The 14,131-nt window shown below is 39.7% G+C and overlaps 1 protein-coding gene across 1 annotated transcript in view; it reads right to left on the bottom strand.

The window, feature by feature from the left end:
- Nucleotides 1–81: 81 nt before the first annotated feature.
- LOC131252530 (protein root UVB sensitive 5) overlaps nt 82–14,131 on the bottom strand; it is a 66,832-nt gene continuing 52,782 nt past the window's right edge. Inside the window, exon 17 of the mRNA XM_058253109.1 lies at nt 82–724. Coding sequence (XP_058109092.1) covers nt 476–724 — 249 coding nt within the window. The 3' untranslated portion in view covers nt 82–475. The remainder of the gene's footprint in view (nt 725–14,131) is intronic.

The following is a 14,131-nucleotide window of genomic DNA, read 5'->3' as shown; positions in this document are numbered from 1 at the left end:
TCTGAAAATGAGAAATGATATGGCATGAGAAATATATGTTGGAAGCTCATTGTTCATAATTTTGTTGGTTTCCAATCAATCTTTGAACAGAATATAGCAAGAATGAGATTGGAGTAACTATTTAGAAAGTGACGGGACATCATGCACCCACACTCTGCTAACATTACATGGCTAAGATTCACCCATAGCAAGCTTTCATTGTACACTTTTAGCACCTGATCATTCCTCTTTCAAAACATTATCACCTTTTACAGTATGTATCAACACTGGAATCTGAATAAGGCAGAAAAAAAACACCCACCCAGTTAAAACCATTGACCATACAGTTACACTAGGCAGTCATCAAAGGTACTTGGTCCATGAGGTGAATCATGAGTAATCTTGACAGCCTGTAGATTCCCTTATTTAAACAGGGCCAAGTTAGCAGCAGCGGCATTTACTCTGCAGGGCATGAAGCAGTGACAGGACAGCACAATTACTGGTCTATGGGGAAACTCATTGGTGCAGTTACTTCAATAACAAGTTCCTTTGGCACCTTGAGGTTGATCTTGCAGATATCCCAGCCAGATCCCTCCAACTGCTGAAGAAAATCATTAAATCTTCCTTCCAATTCGAAAAGAGACTTCCTGAGCTGTACCAGGGCATGATCTGAACCTCCCCAGTGCTCATGGAGCCAATAGGCCTGCCATAAACTTCGGAGGACCGTCATACTTGTAGCTCCTACCTGCATTCAAATCATAATTCGACTCAATAAAATTGATGGCTATGCTCTTTTCTTCTGAATGTTTTAAAAACTGGAATTAAGTGGAGCATGGTAGACGAGAGCTGGCGAGTTTTGTGGTTAAAACAACCATAGGAAACCATATTTCAGGTGTTTTGGATGTCCAGCCATCAGATCATCCCGACTTTCTACCTGAACAATCCAATTGAGCAGGAATATGCTGATCCAGTCACCTGATGTGATTTCCATTTTCAATGAGTTTTTAGTTAGTCATTTAAAAAAAAAAATGAAAAGTATAAATGAGAAATCCTAGTCGATTTACATGTAAAAACTTCTTTGAATATGTTTTTATACACACATTTTTATACACACACACACACACACACACACACACACACACGGAGGGAGGGAGGGACGGAGGGATAATCATATATATAACCATAGAATGCCCAAACGAAGCATGTCCTGTTGTGATTCCTGCTTTGCATAGAATGTGTGAAGGACACCCAAGCTGTCAAAGAGGTGGGTCCCATCATGAAGATCAGTTGGCCCACACCATCAGAATGAACAGTTGGTGATCTGATCCAGTCTAAAGGTATGACGCAGCCTGAGTTTTGTGCCAGGAAACATAGAAAGAGCCCACCTTGTGCATGGCTTGGATGTCCTACACATGTGGCACGTTAGCAGAGAGATGGTACAGATTGGTAAGCTTACCATGCTATGGTTGTAAATGACTATTCCTCTTTTCTTAGACTTGCTACTTATTCACTCTCATTTGTGTCTTTTTCTTGACAGAAGTTACATATAGATCCTCAAATCCATAGTGTGGAAGAAAGATGGCCCTCTAGCAAGTGAAATCCTCTTTCATTGTTTCATTAGACTGATGTTAGATTTCACATTTCCTCACTACCAAACCATAACTTTAACTGTGCATTTTGTACCCTCGACCTCAACGTAAAATGCTTGATGTCATGGCTTCTAGGGGAAGTGTCAACTACAGCCTGCAACTCTTCTAATTTATTAGATAACTTTGGTTTGCAATAATGATTGTTATCATCTTAGCCTTGTCCCAGATATTTGGTGTTGGCTTCCTCCACCAATGTGCATATTTTGGCTTCTAATAATAAACTAAATAAATATAAAAAATTTCCAACTTCCCATCAATTCTCACTGCACTGCTTTACATTTCAAATATCAACTTTTTCCAACTTTTCAGCATTTCCTACTGCACCGCTTTACATTTTTCACCATTTCAACAGATTCACCAAATTATGATTTTTGTGGAATGTCTGGTGAACAGGCCTCTGCTTCAGGCCATTTCAGGGCTATTGACTAATCCAGCCACCTCATGAGTTCGATTGCCAGACTGATTTGTGAAATCTTTTAAAACAAATACAAACCTGTAATTAGAACACAGACTGTACCTTGAATGAAACAAAGATTTCCACCTCTCTCAGTTGTTGGGGTTTATTCATGACAAGAATATGATCCTCCTTTGCATATAACTCTAGAAGATCCTTAACCTGTTTGGAAAACAAATCATGAAGAGTGAACCTGAATTGTTGTTGTGGTTGATGGTTTGCATATAAATGTATTTGAGAGAGATCATCCCACTCTCAGCCCCCAATAGAGGTGTACACGAGTCGAGCTGAGCCGAGCTTTGCCCAGCTCATGCTCGACTCGGACAGCTTGAATCTCAGCTCGTGCTTGGCTCGGCTCGACCTTCGAGCTTGGAACAGTAGCTCGTGCTTGGCTCGGCCAGTAGCTCGGTCCAGTCTGAGCTGAGTTCGAGCTGAGTTTTCGAGTCGAGTTCGAACTGAGTTTTTGAGTCGCGCTGGTCGGATGGGTTCGTCCGGCCAGTGGTTGCTGGTCGGACGTGTCCTACTACTCGGGCGGACGCTACTCGCCGGAAAAAATGGAGAGAGTGGAGGAGAGGACTGGCTTTGGAAGAGGAGATCGTCCGGACAGACGCTGGAAGAAGGAATGTCACCAAGCGGTGGAGAACGGCGAGAGTATTGGGCGAACGGATAGCCGATTTGGGCAAAAGGGAGGGAGAAATGGGTTAGGGTCGGGCGATTTGGGCGAAAGGGAGGGAGAAATGGGTTAGGGTTGCTGGGTTGGGCAAAATGGGTAGGGTTGGGCGAATGAGGTTTTTTTTTTTTTTTTTTTAAACCCTTATATATTCACTTAAAACTCGATCCGAGTCGAGTCTGAACCGAGTCGAGCTCAATACTGAGTCGAGCCGAGTCAAGCTAGGTCCAGCTCAGACTCGACTCGAAATATTCTGAGCTCCCAAAAAATGGCTTGACTCAGTTCAAACAAAGTTTCGATCCGAGTCGAGTCGAGCTTTTTTGAGCTGAGTCAAGCGAGTTACCGAGCTAACTCTGCTCGTGTACAGCTCTAGTCCCCAATCTAGTTTGAACATTGAGAAATTAGGATGAACAATCACATACACCCGCAATAGACAGAATAGTACTATCAACCTTAGCACAAATGCCAGGTGTCATGTGTGTACAACATCCAAGCCATGAAACAGGTGTGCCAAGAAGATCACCTGGCATAAAAATTAGACGAGTTCACTCATAGGCAAGCCACAATATGTTGAATTGAATCATCAGCAGATCCAAGTTAAATAGTCCACCGTTTTCCCTATGGTGCACTGACCTGATTTGTATGACATAATCTTCATGGTTGGGGCCCATTTTTTCAGTGCTTTGATTTGACCCACATTTGACATGGTATGCATGTCCTGCATGGACAGTAACTTACCAACCATTAAGGCATATGTTATCACTAGTAACATAACAATGCCCAAGAACTCAGACAAATAGTATCCAACATATGCTAGAAAATGTGAGACAAATACCATATGACTGGAACTCTCCCCACCAATCATTTCCTCCAGGGATACACCAAAATGGATCCGCAGCTTTACGAATCTTTCCCAAGATAAAATGTTTTCTTCCTTGTTGCAATCCGCAGATCCTGTAGCAATAACACATACAATCCATTGGATTAGCTTCCAAAAAGTAGAATGTTAATCAGTAAAGCAATGACACTTTATAAAATAAACTGCACTTGGTATCGATCCCTAGCAAGGGTGGCTAACATGGGGTGCGTGTACTAACATGGGTGTGTACTAACAAGCTAACCCTATATATATATATATATATATATATATATATATATATATATAAACTGCACCAGGAACAGTTAAGTGTAGAATGTGTGATTTCGCAAGACCTCGAGCACGCTTGAGATTTATCTGCCAAAATAGAAGTATAAATTCAATGCAATTGAAAACTAATACACATGAAGCGCACACACACACACAAAAGAAAAGAATAAGAAAAAAAAATTAGAAAAAGATGAAAGAAACGAAAAGAAGAAAAACATAAAGAGTAAAACCAAGGAGAGTATTAAGTGTTGAATTGATAAAAATAAAAATAAAACTGAAATATTCAATTTAACTTAGGAAAAAGCAAAAATGGCCATGAAATCCAGTGGCGTTTGCTAGAGTTATTGTTCACAACCCCAAGTGTAGGGTCGCGATGTAGTAATAACTTAGTAAGACCGAGGTCGAATCCACAGGAACTAAACTCGTACGTATTCTGAAAATAACTAGAACTAGAACTAAAAAAAGATCTAAATTGAAATCTGAATAATTGAGAGTAATAGTGAATAATGTTGATTAAAACTTATGAATTTAAAGGTGAAAATTAGGATGCCAAGGATCCACTTGTAGCTATCAAGATGCTACCTTACTTGATTCAAGGAACACAATTGGAATTGGAGTCCTATCTTATCCAATTGGAAGAAAAAATAAGTAAATCAAATATGAACTTTTCATTGACCTAATTTTCAATGGAAGAGAATTGTGATGATTAGAAGGGATTCCATACCCTACCATGCCCATGAGACGATGGTGAACAACGAGATTTACTAATCTCACCATCTCAAAACAGGAAAAGAAGATATCCAAAGATATCACAACATGTATTATAATTTGAGTCACAATAAATCATAGAAAATTGAAAATATTCCCTTAATATCAAACTTGAAATCAAAGAAGTTCAACAAGACCAATAATCAAAGCAAAATAAACATCCAAACACGCTATAAGCTTTACCTCTTAGCCCTAGCTAAGAGGTTTAGCCAATCATAAACATGAATGAAACCAAATCTCTTAAACAAAGCATGAAAAATAAACTAGGGAAGAAGAGGCAGCTGCTCCACCCTTGGGTATGCTCTTTGAGACATTTCCAAACCCTAGAAGATGCTTTGGAGCATCCTAAGGAATTCTATTTAAAGTTATGGAACTCCAACTTTTGTACTGAGTTGGAAAAATCTAGAAACCGCCTCAAATTTACGCACTCTGCGCAGTTTCTCAAAATAGGCTCGGCATTTAAACCGCCTCAAATTTAGGCACTCTGCGCAATTTTTCAAAATAGACTCAGAGTTTCAGAATATGCTTTTTCAGGACAATTTCAGGATTCCTTTTATTCACTTCAAATATTTGATTCTCTTCATTCCTCACTTGATTTTCTTGGATCTTTGGTATATGAATTCTTCATTAATGACTTGAAAATATCCAAATCTTTATTTAGTAATATTTTAGGCATAAATCTTCCTTTTGGCATCAATTTCACCTTAAGATCTCAAAATTACCTTGCACATGAAAACATGCATAATTAAATCGATTAAGCACTATCATGTTTATAAAACCAAGGTATAAATAGGGAGAAATATGCAATATTTCACACTCAACAGTTATCCATGCCACTCCCAAGGAAATGAAATGCTCAACAGGAATCATTGCCGGCAACAACTTAATTACTTTTCAAGAAAAAGTAGAAAAGATCCACTGAAAGTTAGAAAGAAACATAAGTATCCTAAAAATATAAAGAATGCAAAGGCTGAAAAACAATAATATAACCAACCACTATAACTATCTAAGAAACAAGCATTGAAATTGCATCTTTTGCACAAGAAGCTGAATAGCTTTAAAAAAACACAGGCTCATGAAAACCAAACAAATCAGGCAAGGCAAATAGATCCTCGAAGTCCCTAGACTTTCCTAGAATATGCAAAAGTGCTAGGGTATATTATAGCAGTCCAGTCATCATAACACAAGCATGCAAACCACAGTAAGCCATACGGATCCATGCCATGGCTTTAGGGTTCATGGTAAGAATTCCAAGTTGCAACACATACAAGTCTTCTCTCCATTAGGAGCATCAAGCAACATTATGTTCATAGCTGCTTGAGACAACAGTGACTGTAAGAGCTTTTTCTTTTTTGAAAGATGACAGTTTTATTAATCAAGCAGGGCCGGAGGCAGCCTGCAAAGAACACACACAAACCACAGCTACAAAATACCCAAAAAAACTTAAGGACACCGAAGAAGCAGAAAAGAGAAGACAGTCTTTCAAAGAAATAAGATTCAAAGCCCAGCCCATGACTTCCAATTTAGCTCTCCTAAAAACTTCCTACACTGTGCCGCTTCTATTGTTAAGCATCAGTTGTTCCTTTCACCTCACAAAGACCATATTCCAGCGAGGACAACCTCCATAACAATCGTCCTCTCTTTCCAACTCTGCCCCTGTGCTACGAGCTGAGAAGACCCAAAACTGAATTCAGCATCACCCACTGAATACTAAACAAGCCTAAAAACCAGTCCCATAGATCCCTTGCGAATGGTCCCTCGTGGCCTGAGAAGATGTCTAAAAAGAGCCCCTTTCTATTCCTGAAACACCGATTGTTTCTTACCATCCAAATGCTCCAAATCCCAGCTAGAACACTGAGATACCAAATACGCTTTCGAGAAAGGTAACTGAAATTGCATTATGGCCAAAATCACATGAAGAAAGAAGGGGAGTGAATACAGCTCCTAATGAACCATCTTCAACTTCCTTTTACTAAATCAAAGTCCAGCTGCATCCAGTCTACTAAAAAACTTCCCAAAGGGGGACTAAATTTAAAAGAGCGAAAACAAGAAATCTTGTTGTCATCCCACGATTGTCGTCTTCAAAACCAATTCTACCCCTAAAATCCCTAGATACATACCATATCTAAACTACCCTTTAAATATATCCCCACCACTGCCCCATTCTTATTGGACTTACTCAATTCCTGATAGATTACATATTTTGGGCTCCATGGAGATATACCTGAATAATGTTTCCAACAATACTAACTTTATGCCACTTTGGCAATAGAACAAGAACTGTAACATTGAGCAAAAACTGCAGGTATACTACCCTTCAGCAGAACAGAATTCCAGATACCTCAAAAACTGCCTATTGCAAATGACTGAATTGTTGTTGGGAGTCCCGTGTTCGAAGTAGACAGTATCGCCACAAGTTGGAAATGGAGATGAAGAGACTTCTCACAAAACAGCATAAGTATAGGACCTGAATACAGCTCCAGCCCACCCCAAATTGGGCGTGTGCAGTATCTTGTCTACCATCCAATGTTAAATAAAGGCCTATGGCCCACTTAATTATCAGGGCTAAGACTCAGACCCAGGTTCAGCTTACAGGTCATGTGGCTTTGCCTAACCATTGCCCAAATCAGGTGGAGTTGAGCCCAGCTGGATCAACCCATCACCATCTCCAGTGCTTATGAAGCCAATAGGCCTGCCATAAACTTCGGGGGACCATCATACTAGTAGCTCCTACCTGCATTCAAATCATAACTCAAATCAATGAAATCGATTCGATGGCTATGATATTTTCTTCCGAATGTTTTAAAAACTGGAATTAAGTGGAGCATAGTAGACGAGAACTGGCGAGTTTTGTGGTTAAAGATAACCTTAAAAAACCATATTTCTGGTGTTTTGGATGTAAAGCCATCAGATCATCCCCACTTTCTATCTGAACAATCCAATTCAGCACGAATATGCTGATCCGGTCACCTGATGTGATTTCCATTTTTGATGAGTTTCTAGTTAGTCAAAAAAAGAAAAGTAAATATGAGGAATCCTAGTCGATTTAAGAATAAAAACTTCTTTGGATATGTTTTCATTATTTTTTGTAGAAGAATGATCATATAAGAACCTTTTTGATTGAATGATACTAGCGTATGTTGAATAGGACTTTTCCCTCCTGTTTAATATAAAAAAGTTGGAAAAAAAAAAAACACAAAGTGCTTATTTTCGACTGTGAATCATCCACAATGTGGCCCACCAGATGGACGGTTTAACATGGCATGGCCTTCTTGGGGCTTCACTTGTCTGGTGGGGTGTTATACTACTAAAAAGAATGAAAGAAACAAGAAAAGTGGGGGTGTTATACTACTAAAAAGAAGGAAAGAAACAAGAAAAGTGGGGGTGAAACAAGAAAAGGAAGGCATCTCCTTTCGTAAATGCATGCAACAACCTTCACATTTCCACTTTCCAATGATTCTCTCTTCTTCTAATGTACACATCGTTTGAGTGTGTCCACGCTTACACATGTCATTCTTTGCGTCCACGTAAGCCCAAAATCATAACAAACCAACACCCTTCCATCTTGGGAATGTCTAGCATATCACAGCCGTCAACATACTTCAACTATCTAACACATGCTTTAACATAGCATGTGTGTAGAGTTGCTCCTTGAAATTGGATGAGGTGGGCCAGGCCCAACAAGCGTGTGATGTTAGTAAAAAATTGCAGAATAATGGATTGATTCATGCATTAATAAAGCCATTTCAGATTTCTACACAATTACTCGGGAATTCTCCACACTCATCGAATTCATGTCTATTTGAAATAAATGCATACATGTACCACCCTTTAGGCATCAATTACAATTTTGGTGGGGACCATAAATATATTTGGTACAAATGATCCAACGGTTAGATCCAAATCAATAATCATGTGGGGCCCATCTAATAGAAGTCTTACATGTAAGACTGAGGTCATTCTAGCATGTATGGGCCCAGAAAGAGAGCAGTTTAGAAATGAGGTTGGCCAAAAGTGTATGAAATAGATAGACACTTGCAACGACTTGAGAATCAGTGACACATTCATGGAAACCTAATGACTCACCCAACCACCCCTGTAAAACCATTACTGCACGTAAGACAGATTCTTGGAAAGCCCAAGCACCGTCCCTCTCAAGCGGTTCATTTACCAACCTGGCACATGAATTGATCGGTTGAATCCGGTCGAGAGGGAGATTCGGAAGATGAGAAGAAGACAGGGTCCGGTTTCCTATTTGGTTCTCTGTTAACACATGATTCAGCATGTGTCGCCAGACAGTAGGGCCCACCTGCTGAGTGGTTCAATGATCTCAACCATCCATTGTTTCGAATCTATGATGCAAGGCCCATTTACACTGAACAGGTGATTGTGACCAGCACTGCTGAAGATGAAATCAAAACAATGAAAAGATATTTTCCACGGTTCGCATTCAACTTTAAAAATCAAATTCTAATGTCATTGATGAAATGTAATTATGGGATAATGTCTGGTAGTAGCAAATCATCGGACTATCTTATCATGGGAGGCGAATTGCGTCCCACCCCTGCTTGGATGGACTCGGTCTAGGCAGGGGTTCTGTGGGCCCCACACGGGTACATGTGTTTTGTCTACGTATATCATCTGCTTTTACATATCATTTTATGACACGAGTCCAAAAAATAAGCAGATCTAAGGTTCAAACGGACCACACAGTGGAGTCTCAAAAATAAGTAGATCAATGTACGCAAGGCCAAAACATAAGGGTAAAAAAACTAAGCAAAAGTCAACAGGCTAAACCAAAACAAGAGACAACGCATGATGATTTATGTGGTTTGGCATTATACTTACTTTATAGGATAATAATACCGAGCTTTTTTTTTCACTAAAAATAAGAAATCATTAAAACGGTTAGAGGAGCTGTAAGTGATAGGATTGAACCAGTTGTCGAAACCACCTTAACTCGACCTTGAACTATGGTCGCTTCAATTTAGGCTGAGCTGGCTTGACTGTTCTTATTAACTTGAAAGAAGGTTTGACCATCTTTGGTGTTGGGGATGGGACAATCGATGCGACTGAAGTTATCTTCCTTGATTGTGTCTTCCTCTGGGCAAGAGACACAGCTGATTGAGGTGTAGTGGATTTTTTGGTGTTTTTTTTTTTTGTTGCTTTCTCTTTCTCAGCCATAGGTTTCTCCATTTTAGAGGAAGGAGAAAGTCAGCTGATGATTAATTCATGGGATCCACTAATAAAAGTCTCATAATAGTTTTTCCAGCCAGGAGTGGAATGACTCTAACTGTTAAGGATAGTTGGTAAAGAGGGGATACATGAAAGAAGAACTTATAGAGTCAAACCTTTTGTTGAGAGTCTAAAAGATAGTGACCAAGTCCGCAACTGGTCAATGAGTTGGAGGTTGAATGTAAGTTTAGTGAATAAATGAAAAGGGGATGTTTTTGATGTCTCAAATCTTTTAACAACAGGGTCTGTCGATGCCATCGACAGGCCATTTAATGTCATCGAGAGCTGCTTGATGCCATCGAACAGTTGTCTAATGCCATCGTAAAAATCCATAAATCCCATGTTTGTTGTAGGACATTTTAGGTGTCCCTCTCGATGACATCAAAGGGGTTCAATGCCGTCAATGAGCCATCAATGACATCAAAGTCCCATCGAAGTGCAATCGGAAAATTTCAGATTTTTCATGCCTAGTCGCTGGAATGTTTTGGTGTTATATTCGATGCCATCGAACAGTTGCGCAAAGTTACACAGAAATACATAAGTACGAGATTTGTTTCCTATTTTGATTATAATTCTCTTAAAGACTATATATATATATGGGTGTAATTGGGAATAAGGTATATCCAAGAGCTTTCTAATTCGTTCCTAGGGTTTTCAAGCGCATAGCTTGATGATTCGATGCTTGTTCAAATCTTGTGATCTCTCTCTTGTAATTTTTTGCATTAATGTCACTTTGTGTTGTAATTTTTTTTCCGTAAGAGTTTTCCACATTAAATTTGAAATCTTTGTGATTGAGCTTGATTGTACGATTGGAATGCTTTGCTTGATTTATCTCTGCGTGCTTTCGCGATTTTCCAATAAGAGATTCCTTGGGCTGATCCAAATTGACGAGCAAGAAGATTAGAGTAGTATATATTGTTCGATGTCGACCTTGGCATTAACACCCGTATAAGAAGAACCCCGTATAAAATTTTGCAAGTGGCTGAATAAGTGATGAATCTTTTCATAATCTGATCATATATATTCAAATTAGACGTATCTACTTCTTTTAATATTTGAGATTAAAGTTAATCAATTTAGATTAAGACTTTTTATCAATTATGACACGCTAATGGACATTACACATGACAAGAAATAAACCGAGTGCCAACAATTTTAATATGCTTCGTTTTTGAGCCTAAGCCTAAAATGAGCTGGGAAAACAGATGCACAACACGGTGGATACACAACACATGCATCAAGGTGGGCCCGGCGGTTACAAACTAACCGAAACAACACTCCAAACAATCGGTATACTCCGCGTACCACCATGACGGACAATCACCATGACGGACAATCTTAATCGTTCAAATATTAATAGTTACAATAAGTGTCTTTAAAACATTTCACCTGAGAAAAGTCCCCATTTGTTGTTGGGATTTAGTAATCTGGAAGATTTCTAGGCATGGACGCATGGTCCATCTCCGACCAGTGGTGTGGGTTACGGGCGCGGATTGGCTACTGACAGGTTGAGTAGCGAGACTGCTACTGAAGTGACGTCATCAAGTTCTGTGGGCCCCACCATGATGTATGTTTTGTATCAACGCCATTCATCCATCTGGAGAGATCATTTTAGTGTAAAATCCAAAGAATGAGTCACATCCAAATCTCAAGTGGACCCCACCACAGAAAACAGTGAGGAGAGTGACACCACCGTTAAAAATTTCTAAGGCCACAAAAGGTTTTGATCAAGCTGATATTTGTGTTTTCCCTTCTTTAATGTCTTTTTTAACTTTTGAACAGGTTGGATTTTGAAAAATCATCATGGTGGGCCTTAAGAAGGTTTAAACGGTGGCCACCAATCTTCCCGCTGTTTTCTTTGGTGGGGTCCACTAAAGCTTTGGATCTGCATCGTTCTCTGAGTCATGCCTTCAAATAATATCTCCAAATGAATGGACGTTGTGGATACAACACATACATCATAGTAGGGTCCACAGAACTTGGTGACGTCACTTAAGTAGCGAGTCTCGCTACTCAACCTGTCAGTATCTAATCCGCGTCCGTGGGTTTCCGAAAAAATGTGCATACTGTGTGTAGATGTACGTGGACGCCTTTCGCATGAAGTCCCTGCAGGTGGGGGCCCACCTAGATGTTCGTTATAAATCCACCCTGTCCGTCTGTTTTGCGAGCTCATCTTAAGTCATGAGTAAAAAATTAGGATGATCCAAGACTCAAGTGGGCCACACGAGAGAAAACAGTGGGAACTGAACGACCACCGTTGAAACATTTGTATGGCCAAAATTTTTTTATCAGGCTAATTTTATTTTGTTTTCAGTTCATTTGAGTGGGAATGACCTTATAAACGGTTTGGATGGCATATGAACATTAAGGTGGAACGTAGGATGGTTTCAACGGTAGGCATTTCTTTCCCCAGTTTTTCCTCTCGCATGGTCTCCTTGAATTTTGTATCCACCTGATTTTTTGTCATATTTCGTAAAATGATCTATTAAAACGGATGGACGGAGTTGATTTATCAAAAACATCACGTTGGCCCCACATAGCTTCCTTGCGCAGTAGCTTCCTGTCAAAGGTTTTGGCGGGAAATCCGCGTCCTGTGGACGTATCATAGCACTCTTCTTGCATCTTTCCACAGCTCATACACGTTTTAAATCATGATAAGTAGGGCCCATGGATAGGTAATCCAGACCACTGGTCTGTTGTGTCCCATGGAGGATGCATTATACTACATAAATATCTTTCACATGACAATCACAACTTTTCTACTTGTAGCTTATAAATAGACAGACGGTTAATAAGAGAAATGAAGCAAATAATAACGTTCAACTAAAAAGGGTTTCCAATCTCTTGATGTTTCCACATCTAAAATGTATTACGGCAGACCAATGGTCTAGATTATAGACCCATATCGCCAACATTAGAATTACAAGCGTGTGTAAAGCTTGGAAAGATACAAGCCACACGTATGATATAAATTGTGGAAAACGGATGGACGCAGATTTCTTGCTAATGCCTATTCGTCCTGAGTCTTGGATACTTCTCACTTCTGGTCTTTGGCTCCTAAAATGAGCTTACAAAACGGATGGACGGGGTAGATTTCTCATGAACATGTCGGTGGACTCACCCAAGTTTCCTGGGCAGGAACTTACTGCAAAGGCTTTATCAGGAAACCCGCGTCCGTCGGTGCTCTGTGGGCCCCACCATAATGTATGTGTTTCATCTATGCCGTCCAACGAGTCTTCGACATAATTTTATGGTATGAGTCCAAAGTGAGGTTGATCCAAAATCTCAAGTGGACCACACATTGTTAATTGAACGCCCACCATTAAAAACTTATTGGGGCTCAGGATCAAGCTGATATATATTTTTTTCCCTTCATCCAGTCTGTATGACCTAATCAACAGGTTAGATGTCAAATAATCATTACAGTGGGCCCTAGGAGGTTTTTAATGGTAAAACTTCCATCACTACTGTTTTCCCATGGTGTGGTCGACCTGAGATTTAGATCTATCTCATTATTGGCATCAAGCCCTAAAATTATCTTTCAAAATATATGGACGGTGTAGATAAAATACATACATCATGATGGGTCCGCATAGCACCGACCACTAGCCACCTGGCTGGTCTAGCCAAACCGCGTCCATAAATTAGGGTTAGGAGGCAGCCAAGACGGAAGAGTAAACTCTGTGGGACTCACTTTGGTTTATATATTCTATCCACTCCTTACATCCATTTTAAAAGATAATTTTAGGGCTTAAAACCAAAAACGAAGTATATCAAAAGATCATGTGGGCCACACCACAGGAAAGAGTGTGAATTGTATATCAACTGTTGAAAATTTCTTAGGGTCCACATAAGTTTTGGATCAATCTGATATTTTATTTTTCCCTTCATCCATGTCTTTGTGATCTTATGAACATGTTGGATGACAAATAAACATCACTTTTGACTCTAGAGAGATTTCAACGGTGGAAATTATTATTCCCACTGTTTCCTGTGATATGGTCCACTTGAGCTTTATAAATTATTCAACTTTGGTCTCAACAATTAAAATGATCTGAAAAAACGTATGAACGGCGTGGATATAGAACATTTGTTCACAGTGGGCCCAAAAAAGTTTACTCACAAAAGCATACCGAGTAACTCAGTACGCAATTCAGCAAAGACGCGGAGGACGCGGATTTCCTGCGAATGAGGCGATCTGTGTACTACCCCCGCCCGACTCTAGCCCC

This window comes from Magnolia sinica, chromosome 8, assembly GCF_029962835.1.
Source record: "Magnolia sinica isolate HGM2019 chromosome 8, MsV1, whole genome shotgun sequence".
NCBI classification, from domain to species: Eukaryota; Viridiplantae; Streptophyta; class Magnoliopsida; order Magnoliales; family Magnoliaceae; genus Magnolia; species Magnolia sinica.
This window is presented reverse-complemented; position numbering and strand designations above follow the sequence as displayed.